Raw genomic sequence first — 20,101 nt, forward strand, 5'->3', positions numbered from 1 at the left:
TGTGACATTTTTGGTATCCCTTCTATTGACTTGTTTCCATCTAGGCTTAATAAGCAAGTTGCCTTGTTTTGCTCTTGGAAACCAGACCCAGAAGCAAAATACTTTGATGCATTCTCATTAAACTGGGCACAGTTTCACCTCTTACATTTTCCCCCATTCTCCTTAACTGCTAGGTGCCTGCAAAAGATGCAAGCAGAAAAGGCCAAGAGATGGATGGCTGTGCTGCTGTGAAAGTCTCAACCCTAGATGGGAATGTTGCTCAGGATACTAGTCAATTTCCCCTTATTCACTGTGTAACACAAATTTTGTCCTTGAGTAACAACTGTTATTTTCTATTTGCTTATGCCTAGAAAACAGAGAAAAACAATGATATTTATTTCTAACTTTGCTTTTGTGGCTGGAATAATAATATTTATGAAATTTACCTATTCCCATTGGGAGAAAGTGGTAAATATGAACTCTCATTTGCACAAAGTAGAAACAAAACGATATATGATACAAAAGTAGCATTTATTCATTCTAGTGAGGCAATAAAACACTAGAAATGAATAGTTTTCTGCAAATAACACTTATACTGTAAATTACTTTCATGAATCAGCCCCCAAATATAGTCTCCCATCATGTTTTCATTATATGACCCTTGGTAAAGGCATTCAAATTCCAGTATATCCTGGCTCACTTTGCTCCTTGGAATATGCCTCCTGCAGTCCATCTTGCTGTGGTTTCTCACCAAGGTCTCAACAAACTCAGCATAGTTTCTGGCTTTGTGATTCCCCAAGAAACCAAGAACCACCCACTGCAACAAAGCTGTTTTATGTTGCTTTCTCTGTCCTAGTGAGCTTCTTGGGGAACTCCTTGCACTCCATGGCCTTTATTTGTGGAATGACAAAAACAATGACATCCACTTTTGCCACAGACAGCTTAGGGATGAAATCTTGGAAATACTTGAAAGCTGCAGACTCCTTATCTAGAGCTCTGATAAATTGTTTCATAAGGCCTAATTTTAAGTGCAGTGGAGGAAACAGTACCTTTCTGAGCTCCAACAATGGCTCCCACTTGATGTTTTTCCCGACACTAAACTCGGTCTGCTGTGGCCAGTCCCTCTTATGGTAGTGTGTCATGGTGTCCCTGCTGTCCCAAAGGCAAAGACAACAAGGAAACTTGGTAAAGCTGCCTTGGAGACCCATCAAGAAGGCCATCATTTTGAAGTCTCCAACAATCTCCTAATTATACTCTTTGTATTTCAAGGAATCTAGCAAAATCTTGACATTATTGTATTCCTCTTTGAGCTGGACAGAGTGAGCAAGGGGAAGAGATGGATACATGTTCCCATTATGAAGCAGTACTGCTTTGAGGCTCCTGCATGAGCTGTAGATGAAGAGGCAGCATTTGTTGGGGTTACAGGCGGTTCCAATTGCCTCAAATACACTGGTCACATTGTGGCAAAAACAAAGCTCATTTTGATGAGTATAAGAACCTGAAAAATGCTTATAACACTTTCTCTGATCTGATATTTTCACACTTTCATCTAACAAATTCCACTGATTGAGTCTCATTGTTGAAAGCTTGGCATTTAACTTTGTGAGACCAAGATCTCTGATCAGGTTGTTGATGTCATTTTGATAGTGTTAGTAAGGGTTTCTCTCCTCAGTTGCTCCTCTGAAATCTGGATCAATGACTTCATCTTCTTCTGAACTGTTTTTCCTTTCTAAAAACTGTTGTTCTCTCTTTGGAGGAGAGGGTACGAGGAGCTCAGAGCAGTGTGTCACTGGTGCAATGGATGACATAAGGTCTGGATATATGATAACTGTCATTTTCTTTGATTTCTAGATAAAAGGAAGTGACAACACCATCACCTGTTGATCTCCTCACATCCTAGACTATTTTTTGTCTCTGTTAAGGATAAGTTGAGACCATTAAGGTCTCTTTTGGGTTGAACTGGGACCCTTGTTGAAAGTCAGACAACACAATAATAGAGCTATTGCTACTTCCATGTTGTTCTGGAGGAACAGACACATCTCAGCCATTTTGGAGGCGGGAAGTTGGAAGACTTGTTCAGTCTTTGCAGACCACTAGCTTCAATGCCAGGATGGTGATGTCCTCGCCTTAGGCCCAGTAGTGGCTGTAGGTGATGTGTTCTAGGTTTCTCTTTCAGTACATTCGCTCTGTCTCAGGGTTCCTCTCTTTGCTTTGGGATTGGGTCCATGAAGCAGCACTAGGTGTATCCTGGTTGGGCACCCCATCATACTGCTTCCCAAGACAAAGCACAGATGGACCTGGGCAGTGTTTTATACTTAGTGGACAGATCACCTTCTTTGTACATACAGCTGTTTTTTTTTCTCCCATGGGCATGATCTTTACATTACAGTCAGCCTAAGCTATGTGTGATGCAGGCTTTATGTGAAACAAATGGTATTTCTAATCCTAAAATACATCTCTTCCCTTACCTGCATCACACATAGGAAACATCCTGCCCTCCTCCCCACTTAATGCCTTCAATTTCAAGCACTGGAGTGCATATGCACAGTCAAGAAAGCCATGGCTCTCAGGGATAGCAGTGCATTGAATAAATTTTACTTCGGCAAATCACTTGTCTGCTAGATGGTGCTGTTCACATGAGATACACTACACTTCGCCACACAGTCAGTTACTATGCAGACACCACACAAGTCGGACGTCGGTCCCGCCTCCTGTTAAGTTGTTACGACTTCTGTTATCGAGGAGTGATAGGAATATTACAGTTTTCTTGTTTGGATTGTGTATTATGATTTCCATTACCTGTTATAAGGGTGGAGTATTGTCTTTAGTTATCCGTTACCTGATTATAGGGTGGAGTATTGCCTATGGATATCCATTACCTGATAAGGGTGGAGTGTTGCCCATTTGAATCCGTTACCTGATTTAACCCTTTCCTTCCGGCAATCGTATATATACAATTGCAAAAATGTGTCCGTAGCGACGGCGATCATACCCATAATCAAGAATTTTCGCGCCTCAATTTTGAGCTCCAAGCGCAGTTTCTCGAGTCAGATGGTGTGAGTGGAAGTGTCTGGCATGTTTCTACATGTAGTGTTGTCACTAGCTCTGGAAATTTAGTGGTAAGTAAGCTATTTTCCCTTTCTCCGGGCGACACTTGGCAACCCCAGCGACCCGCCGGGTGGAAAGCGCTTGCCGGGTGGAAAGCACCATGATAAGTGCGAAGAGACATCCTGATGAGAGCGAAGGATCTCAGATCATAACTCACCATGGAGCAGGACAGAACATATGTATTTAGCAGCACTTCTGAGTTTGAAGACAGTGACAGTGAATATTTAGAAGAAGAAACTGAAGAAAGCAAAGACATTAGTGAGGACTCGGAAAATGATTTACAGGATCCACCTGTTTTATCAGAACAGAGAGATGATACCTATCATTCTTTCATGTTAATTTTTTTCATTATCTTCGATTTTATAATAAAATGGTAGAAGGTAACTTGTCAGAGAGAGAGAGAGAGAGAGAGAGAGAGAGAGAGAGAGAGAGAGAGAGAGAGAGAGAGAGAGAGAGAGAGAGAGAGAGAGAAATGTTATCTGCCTGAAACTTGATATGAAAAGGGATGAAATCTCTCTCTCTCTCTCTCTCTCTCTCTCTCTCTCTCTCATTGGAAGTGTACAATTTCCCCTCCAAGATGAGAGAGAGAGAGAGAGAGAGAGAGAGAGAGAGAGAGAGAGAGAGAGAGAGAGAGAGAGAGAGAGAGAGAGAGAGAGAGAGAGAGAGAGAGAGAGAGTGTGTGTGTGTGTGTGTGTGTGTGTGTGTGTGTGTGTGTGTGTGTGTGTGTGTGTGTGTGTGTGTGTGTGTGTGTGTGTGTATTTATCTAGTTGTATAATACAGGGTCCGAGCCAAAGCTCAATTAGTCCTGTCTCCATACCCGAATTTGTCCAATTTCTCTTTAAACATGTGCACACTCTTTGCCGCAACTACCTCTTCTTTTAAGTTATTCCATATTTCAACCGTTCGATGTAGAAAGCTGTATTTCTTAATATCTCCCAAACAATGACTCTTCTTTAATTTCTTCATATGTCCCCTTGTACGTCTATCTCCTTCCTCCACTTTTACAACTAGGTCATCTCTGTCTATCTTCTCCATGCCATTTACTAATTTGAACATTGTTATCAGGTCTCCTCTTTCCCTTCTTTCTTGCAGTGTTGGTAATCCAATTTCTTCCAGTCTTTCCTCGTAACTTAGGTCTTCCAATTCAGGTATAATTTTCGTAGCTGTTCTTTGTATTCTTTCCAATTTCCTTATATCTTTCTTTTTGTGTGGAGACCATACCACTGCTGCGTATTCCAGTTTGGGACGTATCATGTGTGTTATGATTTTCTTCATAATTTCTTTGTCTAGGTAATTAAATGCCACCCTGATATTTGCTAGCAAATTATATGTAGAGCCAAATATTCCATTGATGTGTTTTTCTGGTGAAAGCGTGTCTTGAATTATTACTCCCAAGTCTTTTTCTTCTTTGCTCTTTGGTATTGTGATACCTCCCATCTTATACTCCCATGAAGGTCTCCTTTTACTTCTTCCCATCTCCATTACATGGCACTTCTTTATATTGAATTCTAATTTCCATCATTTACTCCATTCATAAATTCTATCAATATCCCTCTGTAGTTCCTCACAATCCTCTTGGTTCTTTATTACTTTCATCAATTTTGCATCATCTGCAAACATATTAATGTAGCTATTTAAACCCACCGTCATATCATTTATATAGACCTGAAACATTATAGGTGTGTGTGTGTGTGTGTGTGTGTGTGTGTGTGTGTGTGTGTGTGTGTGTGTGTGTGTGTGTGTGTGTGCGCGCGGCGTCATCGCTCTCCGGGCTGTTTCTGGATGACGGATCACACAGCGGGAGGAGGAGGAATCCTTTATAAGGCATAAACTCAACTTTCAGAGGTCACATCAAGCTACAAAGTATATCATTGTATTCAGAATAACAAAGAGAAAATGATTATTAGTATTCAAATAATTTTCTGACAATTTCTAGGTTTACCATTTTTAGCCGTCATACAAAACGGGAAAATAATTTAAGCGCCGGAAGGAAAGGGTTAAGGGCGGATTATGGACTATAAATATCCGTTACCTTGTATAAGAGCGGATTATTGGTTATATGATATCTGTTACTTGGTATAAGGCGGATTATTGGCAAATATTTTATGCTATATATATATAACAATATTTGGGCACTCTTGTGAGCCGACATAGGTGCGAGATGGTTCCATCTTGTTACCCATTATTGGGGCAAGAGGAATATTGCCTTATTTACCAGCCTGGGGGCATTTGACTTCCCAGATTACTATAAGGAAGGAGTTTTTTATTTAAAGTTGCCCTGTGTGTGAGGTTAAGGCACCTGTGGGATTATAAAAGCACCTCAGCTAAGGTAAAGGAACTACACAAGGGGAGTAAACATGATGAAGAAAGATCCTGATCTAAGAGCCGTTCTACTCGTCATGAGAGGTTAAGTTACCTTCCCCTTCTCCAAAATACGCTGGTGAAGACAGCACTGCGCCTTCTTTGGGCATGATTATGGATGCTTTGACTGAGTTGAGGAAAGACATGGACAAGCTTAAGAAGGAAAATAGGGCTGTGAAGTCAAAAGCAGTTCATAACAATGCTCCCCTGTAGGTGTCAAATAATACTTTGATGCCTGATTCTCAGGAATCACAGGCAGGATTTTCTGGATTTAGAACTCCACTGAGGGAGGACAGTGATGAGGAAGAGGAAATCCAGAGGGATGTTCCTCATGATAGTATATTGTTACAAGGTGCTAAGAATTATGGACCCATGGAAACTGTTTCAAAAGAACTTGACAAGGAAATTGCTGCAATGGTGAACCACCTGTTTATTAATGGCATGAGGCAGGAAGATTACAAAACCATTGTAGAGGATGAGGTGACATTTAGACCAAATAACTGCCATGCATTAACTCAAGTGGATTGCAACCCACAGGTCCTGGACGCGCTGCCTGCAGAGGCAAAGAAGGCAGACTTCCGCTTAAGGGAAGTGGGAAAAGATATTACCAAGGCAGCTACTATTGTTGTAAAATCGCTTACTGTGCTAGACAAGGTGGCACGTGATGAAGAGCACCAAATTATTGCAAATGAGGTGGCTATGCTCAATGGTGCATTGGCATTATTGGGTAATGCCCACTACAGAAATAACTTGACCAGGCGACATATCATAAAGAGGGACATTAATCCCAAATATTCTCATTTGTGTGCTGACAAGGCTCCCATGACGGGTCTATTGTTTGGGGATGACCTGTCACAAGCCAACAGAAATATTGAGGAGGCAGAAAGGCTGAAAACCAAATTCACTTTTAAGAAGCCTACATCTTGGACTGCAAGCAGTGGCAGATTTGGTGGAGGTAAACAATGTAACTTTTTTGCCAAGGCCTCCTCCTGTGGATTCCCATCCAGATATCAGCCATATGGTTTTCACAGGATGCCCTCCAGTGGTGAACACAGGCACTCCTACCCTGCTCAAGCTTGGACAACAAAAAACGTGAGAGGCCGGGGTCAACATAACCCCCGGCGTTAACCCAGGTGAGAGAACAATTTGAGGCTGGGCAACTTCACAAGTTTATCAATAAATGGCGTGTGATTACAAGTGACCTGTTCATTTTGGATATGGTGGAACATTGTCATCTGAATATAGATGAAGCTAATATCGGATATTTATTTAGAGAGGATATACAGTATGTCTTTAGTGAGGAAGATAAACTGATTATGCATCAGGAGGTTAAAAAATTGTTAGAGATAAAGGCCATCATAGAGACACATAGACAGGATCAACAAATACTTTCACCAGTTTTTCTGAGGAAGAATAAGACTGGGGATTATAGGATGGTGTTAAATCTTGAAAAACTGAACAGGCATGTAGAATATACTCATTTTAAAATGGAAAATTTTGAACAAGTATTACAGTTGCTTAGTCAAGGAGATTATATGGCTTCTATAAACCTTAAGAAAGCCTATTATTCAGTAAAAATTGCAGAGGAACAACAAAAATATCTGTTTTAGATGGTTGGATAAGATTTACCAGTTCACATGTCTACCTAACGGGTTTTCGGATGGTCCTTGTCTATTTACAAAACTTCTGAAGCCAGTTTTCTCTACACTTAGGCATAAAAGCCACAGCATCACTAGTTATATTGATGATACGCTTCTGTGTAGTAGCTCTTTGCCGAGATGTTTTGATTGCATGAATGACAACATTCAGTTGTTGCAGAGTGTAGGTTTCTGCATAAATGTGGAGAAATCTGTTTTAAGTCCCACTACGCGTATTGAGTATTTAGGTAACGTGATAGATTTGGTGGCCATGACAGTTACCTTGCCAGTGCGTAGGAGGGATAAGATTATACAGCATTGCTCTCTTTTAGTCAATAGACAGAAAGAAAAAATTAGAATTGTGGCAAGAGTGATTGGCCTGCTGGTGGCAGCAATCCCAGCTGTAGAGATGGGGAAGATGCATTATAGGAGGATGGAAAGAGCAAAGATCAAGGCTTTGGAAGAGGCATGTGGAGACTTTAATAGATGGATGAACATTACAGAGGAGATTAGAACAGATTTAAACTGGTGGATTAAGGAATTGGAGAATCAAAACAGGAAAATATTCAGAAATGCACCAGATACTGAGTTGTTCACAGATGCTTAAAATCTAGGATGGGCAGGTTGCCAAAATAGCATCATTACCAATGGCAGATGGTCCCCTGAAGAGGTGCGTTCGCACATTAATGCACGTGAATTATTGGCTATGTTATTCTCATTGAGATCTTTTACACATCTCCTTAGAGGTTTACACGTCAGGGTGTTATGTGATAACACCACAGCGATTAATTACGTGAATGAGATGGGAGGTGTTAAGTCAATAGTTTGTGATGACATTAGTAGGAACATCTGGGAATGGTGTCTTAGTAATGGGGTATGGCTGACAGCTCCCCACCCACCAGGTAAATGTAACGTCATGGCTGACGAGGCATCACGTTCCTTTAATGACAGACATGAGTGGCAGCTGAATGAGATGATATTTAAGGAATTGTGTTCTATATTTGGGAATCCTTGTATAGACCTATTCGCTTCATGTTTGAACAAACAAATGACTCCATTCCGTGCATGGACACCAGATCCAGAGGCTGCATATATTGGTGCAGTTACAATTCCGTGGGCTAAATTTAAATTGGTTTACCTCTTTCCTTCCTTCTCTCTGATCTCTAGATGTCTGCAGAAGTTAAGGGAGGAAAGGACCAGAGGATGGATCATAGTGCCATTTTGGCCATCACAACCGTGGATGGGGGTGCTCCTTCGGATGCTAGTAGACAACCCTCGGGTCATACAGAGAAGGAAAAATGTGCTAATGCATCCGTCAACTGCTGAGGAACACCCAATAATGAAACACACATATTTGATGGCTTGTCAGTTGTCTGGAAACAACTTGGAGAATGTGGCATATCTAAAGAAGGTACGGAAATCATTATGGCCTCTTGGAAACCAGCAACAGGTAGACAATACAACACTCACATCAAGAGTTGGACACTCTTTTGTAGTATAGGGAACATTAATCCCATTGCACCATCTGTAGCAGATATATTAAACTTTCTGTCTCATAACTTTCAAAGGAATGTGGGTTATGAAAGCATTAACACGGCGAGGGGGGTCTATCTGCAATAGGAATTATGGTGGAAGGCTCAGAGCGGGCAATCACCCACTTGTCAACAGATTTCTGCGGGGAGTCTTCAACTTACGCCCTTCTACACCCAGGTATGCGACGACCTGGGATGTGAAACTTGTATTACAAAAGATAAGACTCATGGAACCACTACACAGCCTAACACTGAAAGACTTATCACTAAAAATGGTGATGCCGATGGCAAAGACACAAGCAGCCAGGATCCAAACTTTGCACTTATTACTGTTGGTGAATATGGCATTTGGAGAAGAATCTGTTTCAGTTTTGTTAGGAGGTAACATCAAGCAATGAAGGCCAAAATTTAATGTTCGTACTATTGTATTTAAAGCTTATCCTCAGGATTACAGATTGTGTGTAGTTAAGGCTATGAAAGAATATATAGAAAGAACTGAGAGGCTAAGGACAGAATCTGGAAATGCAGATTGGAGACTACTCATAAGTTATATAAAACCTCATAGGAATGTTTCTAAGGACACGGTGGCAAGGTGGCTTAAGACCATGTTATGTAAGTGTGGGATTGATACCAAGAGGTACACAGCAGGTAGTATTAGACCTGCGTCAGTGTCTAAGGCCAAGGCACTGGATGTGCCTATTGCCACCATCATGGCAAAAGCTGGTTGGACGCAGGAAGCCACATTTGCTAAATATTATAATAAGGATATACAAGGGGAAATAGACCCTTTTCAAGAAGCAGTGCTAGGCTCAGTATAATGTAAGGTTTGAAATGTTATCAGCAGTAAAAATCATGTTCTATTTTCATAAATGACAATGGGGTTTTTGTAATAGGAACTTTTATTTACACCTATTTACAAAATGTGAATTTTGACAGAACCCTTTACATACAACACCCACATGACTTTAAAATCTCATGTGAACGGCACCATCTAGCAGACAAGTGATTTGCCGAAGTAAAATTACAGAAGTACATGAGACTTACCATAGGTTAGTTGAAATGTGCTTCGGATTTTGCGAGGCACATCACGTCTGCTAGATGGTAGAGTTCACATGCCCTCCACTCCCTCCCTTTGTTAATTGATGATTCTTGGTTTACACAACAAAAATTCACTGACTGGAAGGGTTGGGAGATAATATTTCATGTGGGTAGTTGTATCTTTAAAGACTGACTGTGTGGCGAAGTGTAGTGTATCTCATGTGAACTCTACCATCTAGCAGATGTGATGTGCCTCGCAAAATCCGAAGCACATTTCAACTAACCTACGGTAAGTCTCATGTACTTATGTAATTATATGTTGGTGTTATCCTTTGGTGCTGTGGGTGCAATTTGCATATGGGACAGAGCCAAAGTTATGTGTGATGCAGGTAAGTGAAAAAATGTATTTTAAGATTAAAAATACTATTTCTTTCACTGCTCCAAGGTCTAATCTTGTTACTGATGAGTGAACTTTACCCTCGTTTGCCTATGGTGCTTTGTTACCCAGGGTTTGGAAACAGCATGGGATCTGTGGTACAAGAGCACCTTGAGTAAATAATCTTGAATAATAAATACTGCCACATCACTGGGTAACTCAGGGTTCTTTTGCTTCAGTTCCTTTGCTGTAAGGGCTGAGTTGCACTCCACTTGTCCTCTGATGACAATCAGGATTCTCTTGGAAATAAAATTTTTCCTTCTCAGGCCTTTTCTTGAGGGACGGCAGAGGATTAGGTTCAGCATAATTAATTTTCTGAATTGAAACCTGGGCTATATGGAATGAAACTCCTATGTTTTCAGCTATATAACTATTAGACTTCCTCATAGAAGGCATATATGACCTTTATCTGAGTCTCTGTAAGTTGCTTTTTCTTCAGCATAGTTAGCAGGAGAGGGATTGAAAGAGTATTATCCTTTGCAAACAAGAAAACTGATAGCAAGCATCCCCTCTCTGACAAGGCATGAGACATACTGAGGCAGCCAGTTGAGCTGTGTGCGTAGCCCAGGAAATCAATGTATTGCAATGGAAAGGTGTTGCCAGCTTTCCCTAGATCTGATGTGATGACTGACATATCTAACTGAGCATGGTTCTTAAATGAGTTATACCTGCCTAGCATATATCAACTGTGCCTATTGTTTGTATAAATCTTAAAACTGGAAATTGGAATTACTCAAAATATTACAGTTTCTCATTTAATGCATTTTCAACATTTCTGAGGATATTGCTACTTGTATATAGAAATTCTACACATAATAACATACTACAAAGAAAAATACTATTACATATCCTTTTTCAAGTTTCATAATACTTACAAAGGATGGTTTTTTAAGTTGTGTAGTCTTTGAAGATATTTATCTCGAAACTTATTTGCTCTCTCTTGACTGTCTGGAATGTTGGGCTGTGAGGAGATGGCTCGGTCCACAAAACTTCCAAGGGAACCCTCAAAACAGGACAACCAGTAGTCTCTGGTGACAACAGAGTGAAAAAATTAAATACATTGGAATTCACATCATTCTTCATGAAAAGAACAAATAGTAAGTATGTGTAGTTCTTTTCATGAAAGAAAAAATGATGATTACATTTCATGTGTGATGTCATCTGAGGAAAAAAAAAAAAAAAAGATAAAATTCTGGTTGGATAAAAATAGAAAAAAAAAAATTTTGTAATATATTGTTTAGCATCTCTCAAGGCATGGCATAAGTAATTTCTGGTCTTTTGTACAATTCACACACTGATTACTATGTACAAGATCATCTGCAGGAATTGAGATATTAGACTGCAGGGATCTGGTGGTGTGAGCTTACAGAAATGTAAGATGACAGAGACAACAAATCAAGTTGGCACAGTGACAAGTGGGGTACTGCAATGATCTGTGTTGGCACCTAATATGTTTCAAATATATGTAAATGATAAGACAGGATCTACATAGCTATATAAACCTTTTTACTGATTATGCAGTAATAATGAAAATAATAAAGGATGAAAATGACTGCAAGGAGTCACAAAAGGATATTGACAAAATACATGCATGAAGCCAAAGATGGTAACTAGAATTTAATGCCAGAAAATGCCATGTGTTGGAAATAGGAAAAAGCAGAAAGAGACCTTCATGGAATTACAAAATGGGAGGAGAAATAATAATAAAAAGTAATGAAGAAAAAGATTTTTAAGTAATGATCCAAGGCACACAAATGGGATATTCAGCTCTACATAAAACTTGTTAACAAACATTAACAAACATTAAGGTGGCGTTTAACTATTTAGATAAAGAAATGATGAAGAAAATTATAACAAGCATGATACGATCTAAACTAGAATATGCAGCAGTAGTTTGGGCTTCACATAGTAAAAAAAAAAATTATATGGAAACTGGAAAGAATACAGAGGATAGCAACAAATATGGTACCAGAGTTGAAAGACCTAAGCTATGAAGAAAGACTTGAAGAGATGGGATTATCAACACTACAAGAAAGAAGAGAAAGAGGAGACCTGATAACAATGTACAAATTAGTAAACAATATAGAAAGAATAGACAGAAATGACTTGGTACCACAGATGGAAGAAGGAGAGAGACGGACGAGGGGCATGGGAAGAAAATATAGAAGAGTGGATGTTTGAGTGACATCAAGAAATACAGCTTTCTGTATCGGAACTATTGAAATCTGGAATTATTTGAAGGAAAAGATGGTTGTGGGAAACAGTGTACACATGTTTAAAGAGTAAATGGATAAATATGGTTATGGAGACAGGACAAAATGAGCTTTGGCTTGTGCCCTGTACAATACAACTAGGTAAATACATGTTTAAAGAGAAACTGGATAAATATGGTTATGGAAACAAAACTAAATATGCTTTGGCTCGCACCCAGTACAATACAACTAGGTAAATACAATTAGGTAAACACACACACACACACATGGTGTAATAATAATGACAAGAAATGAGATGAAGACAAAAATAGTGAAATATGGGGAAGGAAAAGCAGAAATAGTGTTAACTAAGAGGATAATAATGGAGAAATATTGAGGGTAATAACAAGCTGTGTACCACCCAAAATAAATTCTTGGAGCAAGGAAGACTATGAGAAAATGACAGAAGATACCATCCAGTGTTTGAGTAAATTAATCAAAAGTAATAAAAAAGTACTATTGGTTGGTGCCTTCAATTGCAAAGAAATAAATTGGAAAATGTTTGTGGCAGAAAGAAATGAGACTGCACAGGGAGAAAGATCTCTAAAGTTGATTATGGAAGGCACAATGATGCAATGGGTGACAAAATACAAGATATGGGGAGGTGATGAACCAAATAGACCTGACCTAATACTAATGAAAGGAATTGACCTAAGTAAAGAATTAAGATATGTGTGCCCCATGGGAAAAAGTTACCATGTAATGATAGAAATAGAGACTGATAATGATGTCAGTGAAGAGGATGAATCATACAAAGAAAATAGGAGAAACTATGGGAAAGCAAATATAGATGTTCTTAAGAGATTCTATGAAGAAATGGACTGGGGAAGGCTGAAAAGAGCAAATGATGTGCAAGGTAAGTACAACATTTTTATGGAACTTTATAAGACAGGAGTGAATAAATGTCCCACTACACAAACCTAAAGAAAAAGGAAAACAGGTGTAGTTCAACACAAGATGTGTAAGAGCAAAGAAAAAAAAGAGACAAAACATGGATAAAAACTAAAAGAAATCTAAACCCCAAAAATAAAGACTTTAAGATAGTAAGAAATGAATAAGTGAAAATAAGAAGAGAGGAAGAGAAAGGATGTGAAAAAAATTTAGTTGAAAAGTGCAATGACAAACCAAAACCGTTCTACAGATTCATAAATAGAAATAAACTAAAAGAAAACTAGAAAGCTTGAAGGATGGAAATTAAACATTTGAAGACCCAAAAGACATGAGTGAATTGCTAAACAAAAAGTTTCATCAGGTTTTCACAGAAGAATCAGAATTTAAAGAACCACAAGATGAGAAGACAAAAAAGCAAATGTGGGAAATTACAGTAATCAAAGAAGTTTATAAAATGATGGAGGAAGTGATGGAGGAAATGATGGAGGACCAGATGGAGTATCAGGTTTCATTTTCAAAGAATGCGGGAAACAATTAATTGAACCAGTATATGACATAATAAAGTGCTCATTATCAACTGGAAGAGTGCATAAGGAATGGAAGAGAGCAGACAGTGCCAATTTATAAAAGTGGAAAAAAAGAAGAACCACTAAACTGTAGACCAGTATCAATGACCAGCATAGTATGTAAGATCTGTGAAAAAAGTGATAAAGAAGTAGTGGACAAAATTTCTAGAAAACATGATAAAATAACAGAGAAACGGTATGACTTTAGACAAAAGAAATCATGTGTAACAGATTTGATGAGCTTCTATTCGAGAGTGACTGATATAACACAGGAGAGGGATGGATGGGTAGACTGTGTGCATTTAGATATAAAAAAAAACTTTTGACAAAGTTCCCCGTAGCAGGCTACTATGAAAGCTAGAAAATATGGGAGGATTAAATGGAAAAATAAAAAAAAATTGGATAGAAAGTTATTTAAAGGGAAGAGAAATGAGAACAGTAGTAAGGGATGTAAAATTGAAATGGAGAAAAGTGTAGTACCACAAGGATCAGTGCAGGCATCATTACTTTTCCTGATCTACATAAATGATTTGCCTGAAAGAGTAAAGAGTTACATGAGTTTGTTTGCAGATGATGCAAAATTACAAAGACATATAAGAAACAACAAAGACTGAAATTCTACAAGAGGACTTGAATAAAATCTGGGACTGGAGTAAGAAATGGGTGATGGAATTTGATGAGAAAAAAAAAGTCATATAATGGAAATGGGAAAAGTGAAAAGAGACCAAAATGGACATATAAAATGGGAAATGAAGAAATAATAAAAGTACAAGAGAAAGATCTGGGAGTGATAATACAGGATAGTCAACAATTGGAGAAACATATAGAAAAGATATTCTGAGATACATGTAAAATGGTAAGAAATACTGGAACAGCATTCCACTACATGGATAAAGATATGATGAGAAAGATAATTACCACTATGATCCAACCAAAGCTGGAATATGCTGAATCAGTGTGGTCTCCCCACAAGAAGAAACATGTCAAAAAACTAGAAAGAATACAAAGGATGGCAACAAAGAAGGTTCCAGATCTGAAAGAATTAACATATGAAGACAGGTTAAACGAAATGAACCTGCCAACATTGGAACAATGAAGAGAAAGGGGAGACTTAATATTGATTTACAAATTGTGGAATAGAATGGAAGAAATTGATAATGAGAACTACTGCTAAGAAAAGTAGAAAATACCAGATACACATAAGGCCACAGCAAAAAAACTAAGAAAACGAAGATGCTTGAATAACATAAAGAAATATAGTTTCCCACAAAGAAATATAGAAATTTGGAACAAGCTAATTGAGGATGTAGTATTGGGAACAATACCTTATACCATTCATATTTCCCAATTTCCACTTTAAAATTTGGCACAAACTGTTGCACCCTATCTATAAACTTGCTAAAAATATCTCACATTTTTCTTGTACTACTTTACCTTCAAACAGCTCTTTCCAGTTAATTTTTCCATAAAATTTATTAAGCTCTGCAAAGTTTACTTTAGCATAGTTCTGGCTCCCATTTCTAAATTGTTCATTCCTGTGCAGTACTGGTTCCTTATGTAGCACTATTTCTATTGTCACATGATCACTTCTTCCCATTGGACTAAGACAATGTATACTTGGTTTACTTTCTGAGGTTTTGTAAACACTAAGTCCAACTGTGATGGTTCTTCTCCTCTGCATCTTGTAGGGTTGTTCACCCATTGTCTTATTGTATTCACCATCATGGCATGCATAAGTTCTTCGCTCCATGACCTGACATTCTCTTTCACTTCCATCTCCTCCCAGTTAATTCTTTTAGTGATGAAGTCACCTACTAAGAGCACTTTGTTACTTTTCCTTATCATTTCCTCAATGCTATTTCTTGTTTCTAGTTGCATAGTTTTATATCTATTGATCTCCCATGCATTAGTTTTTTTTTTTATGTGTGTGTTCATTTTGCTAGTTGTGGCACTGGGTACAGCTCATATGCCCTCACTTCCATCTTATCTTCCCTATCTGCCCACACTGCTCTAAGCAAATCACCTCTGTCTATCATTCTTGCCATCTATAGCTAGACAATGGCCACTTCATATGTACACCAAGACAATAATTTAACAGATTTTGTTAATTTTATATTTTGATTTATAATCATTATCAAGTAATTATTTGTAAACATATATTTCATTTTGGGGGCATCTGGGAATTATCGTGTCGTAACAATATCCCATACCTGCCAAAACCTAACCACTGGAGTATTAGACACAAGGTAACTTTTTAATGTTCTTTAAAAAAAAAAAATGCATGTTATATGGCAGGAAATATGGTACTACACAGCATTCCAAATGCAGATCTGCCACAGGAAGAAGGTTACTCTATTTCACCATGTCACCACAGAAAGCTGCATTGCCTAGAGACTTTCTGCTTGTGACAGATTAAAGAGGAAGGATGGATTAAGCGGATCGCCTTAACTTTAAAACAATTATTTCGGTCAGAGCTGCAAAATTCAGAGCGGAAATGGAGCAGTTTCATAAAAATGTCAAAACACTGCTAAATGCAGAAAAATAATTTACAGTAATGTCTCCACCCTTATGGGGTAGAATCAAAAGTAATTCTTCTCCTCTAACTGGAAGTCTTCATTCTCTCCCTCTCTTTTCACTGCAAAGTTGCATCTATTTCTGTCTTCTTTCACTATCTTCATGTTAACTATTCTTCTAATTTTGCTATTGTGCATGCATACCTCTCCTTGCTGAATAAGCCTTTCTACTTTCTCTCACCCTTCATGCAAGAGTAAATCAGTATTCTCAAATCTTCATCTCTTTTACTGGTAAACTCTGGAACTCCCTGTCTACTTCTGTATTTCCTCCTGCTTTACAGTATATTTAATCTCTGTCAAGGAGGTTTCAAGGCTTTTCTCGAGATAATTTTGGACTTGCCTTTGTATAATCCTCTGTAAAATCATCCCTTTATGGTCTGGCATTTTAGTAGGTTTTTCTTTTTTCACTAATTTTTTGTCCTTGGCAAGAGCCTCATTTACATAAAAAAAAAAAAAAATGTTTTCTCCTCATTTCAACTTCCTCAGTCAAAATTTGTTACATTTTCTCATATGCTCTCTTTTCTTTTATGGTCTCAATCTCAGCTGTCCAACATGCACTTTCCTTAGTTTTACCCCAGGCCTTCTATACCATGCAACTTAAACTGTTGTTGCTGCAATCACTATATTCTTGAATACTTGAGACACCTTACACTTGATTCCTCCCAACTATTACCCTACTTTCTCTCAGTCTTTCATGTATTTCTCATATTCCTCTCTACACTACTTCCTGTCCAACCTTTCACTAGCCACAATTGTACTTACTTTGCATGGAGAATAGGGGCAGATATGTGTTATTATGTAAACCTTATTGCAATGCAATTGGTTACAGAGTTCACATGGGGGCTTTAAGGGGAGAGTCCACCATAAAAATATTAAAGTAATTTTGATTAATACAATTTTGAGTTATATGACCTGTGGAGATACCCAATCCTTTGGCTAATGAATGATGGGCTTTATTTTTGGTTGGACATAAATTCAAATGCCCAGATTGAGAAAATTTAAATGGCTGCTGCATGGGCATGGCTTGTTGACTGCAGCCATGGACAATACTGACCCTTTTTTTTTCAATGAACAATCTGAAATAATCACACATACAAACATGCCATTGAATCTGGCACCTTGACTGCTTTGTGTGGATGACTGAGGGAAAGAGTGAGGGTGACTCACTAGCATGTAGCTTAGTAACAGGGATGATAAACTGGTGGATGTGCTCCTTGCCTGTTCCTTTTTTTCACTACCAATATGCCACTGTTGAGAAAGCATAAGAAGAGGCTTCAGCTGATGATGGCAGCTGCAACAAGCAGAAGAAAAGTGTATCTAACTAATCACTTCAAGGCCATTTGCCTCCCACTATGCTGCTCACAGTATAAGGTGGCTTGCACAACATATGATGTTCTTTGTATGCACTGTAACGAAATATTGCCAAGCCCAATCAATGACCTTGAAACACAATTTTGTATATGAAAAGTGCAACCTGTTCACAAAAATTTTTAGAACAAATGTATGCATAAAAAAAGGATTAAAATTTAGATAAATAAAAAAAAAAGAATTATAGTGAAGATGACACTGAATAAGAACACAGAAAAGGAACTACAACCTAAAACTATGCACCAAGAGAATTTTGATGGTACCTTGAAACAATGAAGGGTGTGGCATGCCCTGACACCCTTGCCTTTGATGGATCACTACCTTTATATGGGATAATAAAGGGTGCAGATCCTTTTGTACATGCATTAATCATTGATATATGATTACTGATCACATAAAATTCATGTGAAAATAGCATTGAATACTCCGTTTTTTTGTTTTTGCACAGAAAATGCCTTGAGAACAAGAGCTCTCAAAGGAGAAAATCCAGCTATTGCATCCCTAATTGCATCAGGAGAAAGTAATAAGGAAATTTTCATTCTGATTAGAGTTGCCCTCCAAACAGTCCAATGCTGGCCTAGGAAAATCACAGACAATAGAGGTGAGAATCCACACCATCACAAATCTCACTCTGGGAGACCCCATAAAATAACTAAGAGGACTCTCAAACTCATTTCACATCAAGTGGAGGCTGAACCCCATGTAATGGCAAAAGAAATAAAGGGAAAGAATTGTCTGCTGCTGTGGGAGGTCAGCATTTGTGTGATCCAATGCTGCTACAAGGACGACCTCTCTTATGAACACTGCCAACCATGACGAAAACCATTGCTCGCCAAGAAGCAGATAGAAAAGGGTTATATTTTGTAAGAAGTATTTGAATTGGGACCTGAGGAGATGGGAGCATGTGTTGTGGACTGATGAGGCAAACTTTACTGTGATTGGAAATAGAGGAGGGAAGGTGTGGATGAGGCTAGGCACAGATCCATACTTGCCAAAGTAAATGCAGGCCACAGTCAAATATCCTGATTCAGTGATGGTATTGGGTGCCTTCGGATACTATGGGACAGGGAAGCTTGTTATGCTGTTGAGGAACACAACTGTGAACAAGGACTGCTGCTTAGAGCTCTTCACCAAACACCTTGAGGACTGCTTTGACTGTGGCCAGCCCAAGGTGTTCCAACAGGATGGTGCACTGGCCCACACAGACTGGCTTGAATGGGTTAGTGTAGACTACATCAAAGAACATCTGGGTGCTCATCAAGAGGCACCTCAAGAGAGGGACATTTCTACCTTACCTAAGCTTGTGGAGCACTTCCATGACATGGGACAACCTTAATGCCTGTCTCCTTCAGTGACTGGCTGAATCTGTTCCAAGGCATCTGGCAAGTTGTGTGAAGCATAAGGGACTCCCCATACAGTATTAGACCCAGTGAGTACTCTCTATTTATTTCTTTTTAACTTTTTATGTTGTGTGAATGTGCACTGTGAGGCGGCACCATTACTTTTGGAGCTGACTGTATAATATATAAATTATTCATGACCATGCAATTTTTCATTCACAGTGGACTTTCCACTTAGGTCATGTGGTCAACCCTATGGGACCTCAGGATTAGCTATACATTTGTGATAAGGAAAGATATTGTCTCTGAGTACCAGGTATGGAAGGTACGGTAGTGTAAACAGAGTGAAAGTACTGGAGTGATTGCTACTGACTGTCTTAGCCATCTACAATGTAATTATTACAGATGTCTGTATAATGAAGACTTTTTTGTATGATATTTATGAATCTGCCTCCAAAACCTAGTTTGGCTCCACCTTTCCCTAGTAGAAGTGAGTGGTTAAATGCTTTGCTCAGCTACCTATCCAAAGGACCCCATTGGGAGCAGCAATGCAGCTACCAGGTAGGTGAAAGGGTTGTTAGCATTGCGGTAGAGCAGCACACCCTAATCTCTCATCCACTGCTACATAGTCAATCAGGATCTTCTCAGCATTCTCATCTCTCCTCCTCCATCAGTACCCATGAATCATTTTATGTTGAAAGAAAGTACCTGCAAGAGACAACCCTCTTTCTACACACAAGCCTATCAGGTATTTCCCATTGTCATTCACTCTATCTGCTCCCCATTTTCCTACTACATATATCTGCTTCTTCATTGGTTTCTGTCTTTCTATTCATAACTTCAAATAACACAATCCTTCTTACCCTCCCAATTTCCATGAAGCACTCATTTATTTTATTCCAAAATTTGTCCTCATTCTACCTCCCTATATCCCATTCTTTGAATTTACATGTGCATACACATATCCATGTATGGAGGAGGCAGTAGACACCTGCCAAAACGATAATTACTCTCAGTGAG

At 38.7% G+C, this 20,101-nt stretch overlaps 1 protein-coding gene across 5 annotated transcripts in view; it reads right to left on the reverse strand.

Moving 5' to 3' along the window:
• The window catches only part of LOC135101928 (4'-phosphopantetheine phosphatase-like), a 332,938-nt gene that overhangs the window by 39,610 nt on the left and 273,227 nt on the right, over window positions 1-20,101 (reverse strand). For all 5 annotated transcript variants that reach the window (XM_064006329.1, XM_064006310.1, XM_064006318.1 and 2 more), the window contains one exon: window positions 10,967-11,119. In XM_064006329.1, coding sequence (XP_063862399.1) covers window positions 10,967-11,119 — 153 coding nt within the window. The remainder of the gene's footprint in view (window positions 1-10,966; window positions 11,120-20,101) is intronic.

Source organism: Scylla paramamosain, chromosome 1 (genome assembly GCF_035594125.1).
Source record: "Scylla paramamosain isolate STU-SP2022 chromosome 1, ASM3559412v1, whole genome shotgun sequence".
NCBI classification, from domain to species: domain Eukaryota; kingdom Metazoa; phylum Arthropoda; class Malacostraca; order Decapoda; family Portunidae; genus Scylla; species Scylla paramamosain.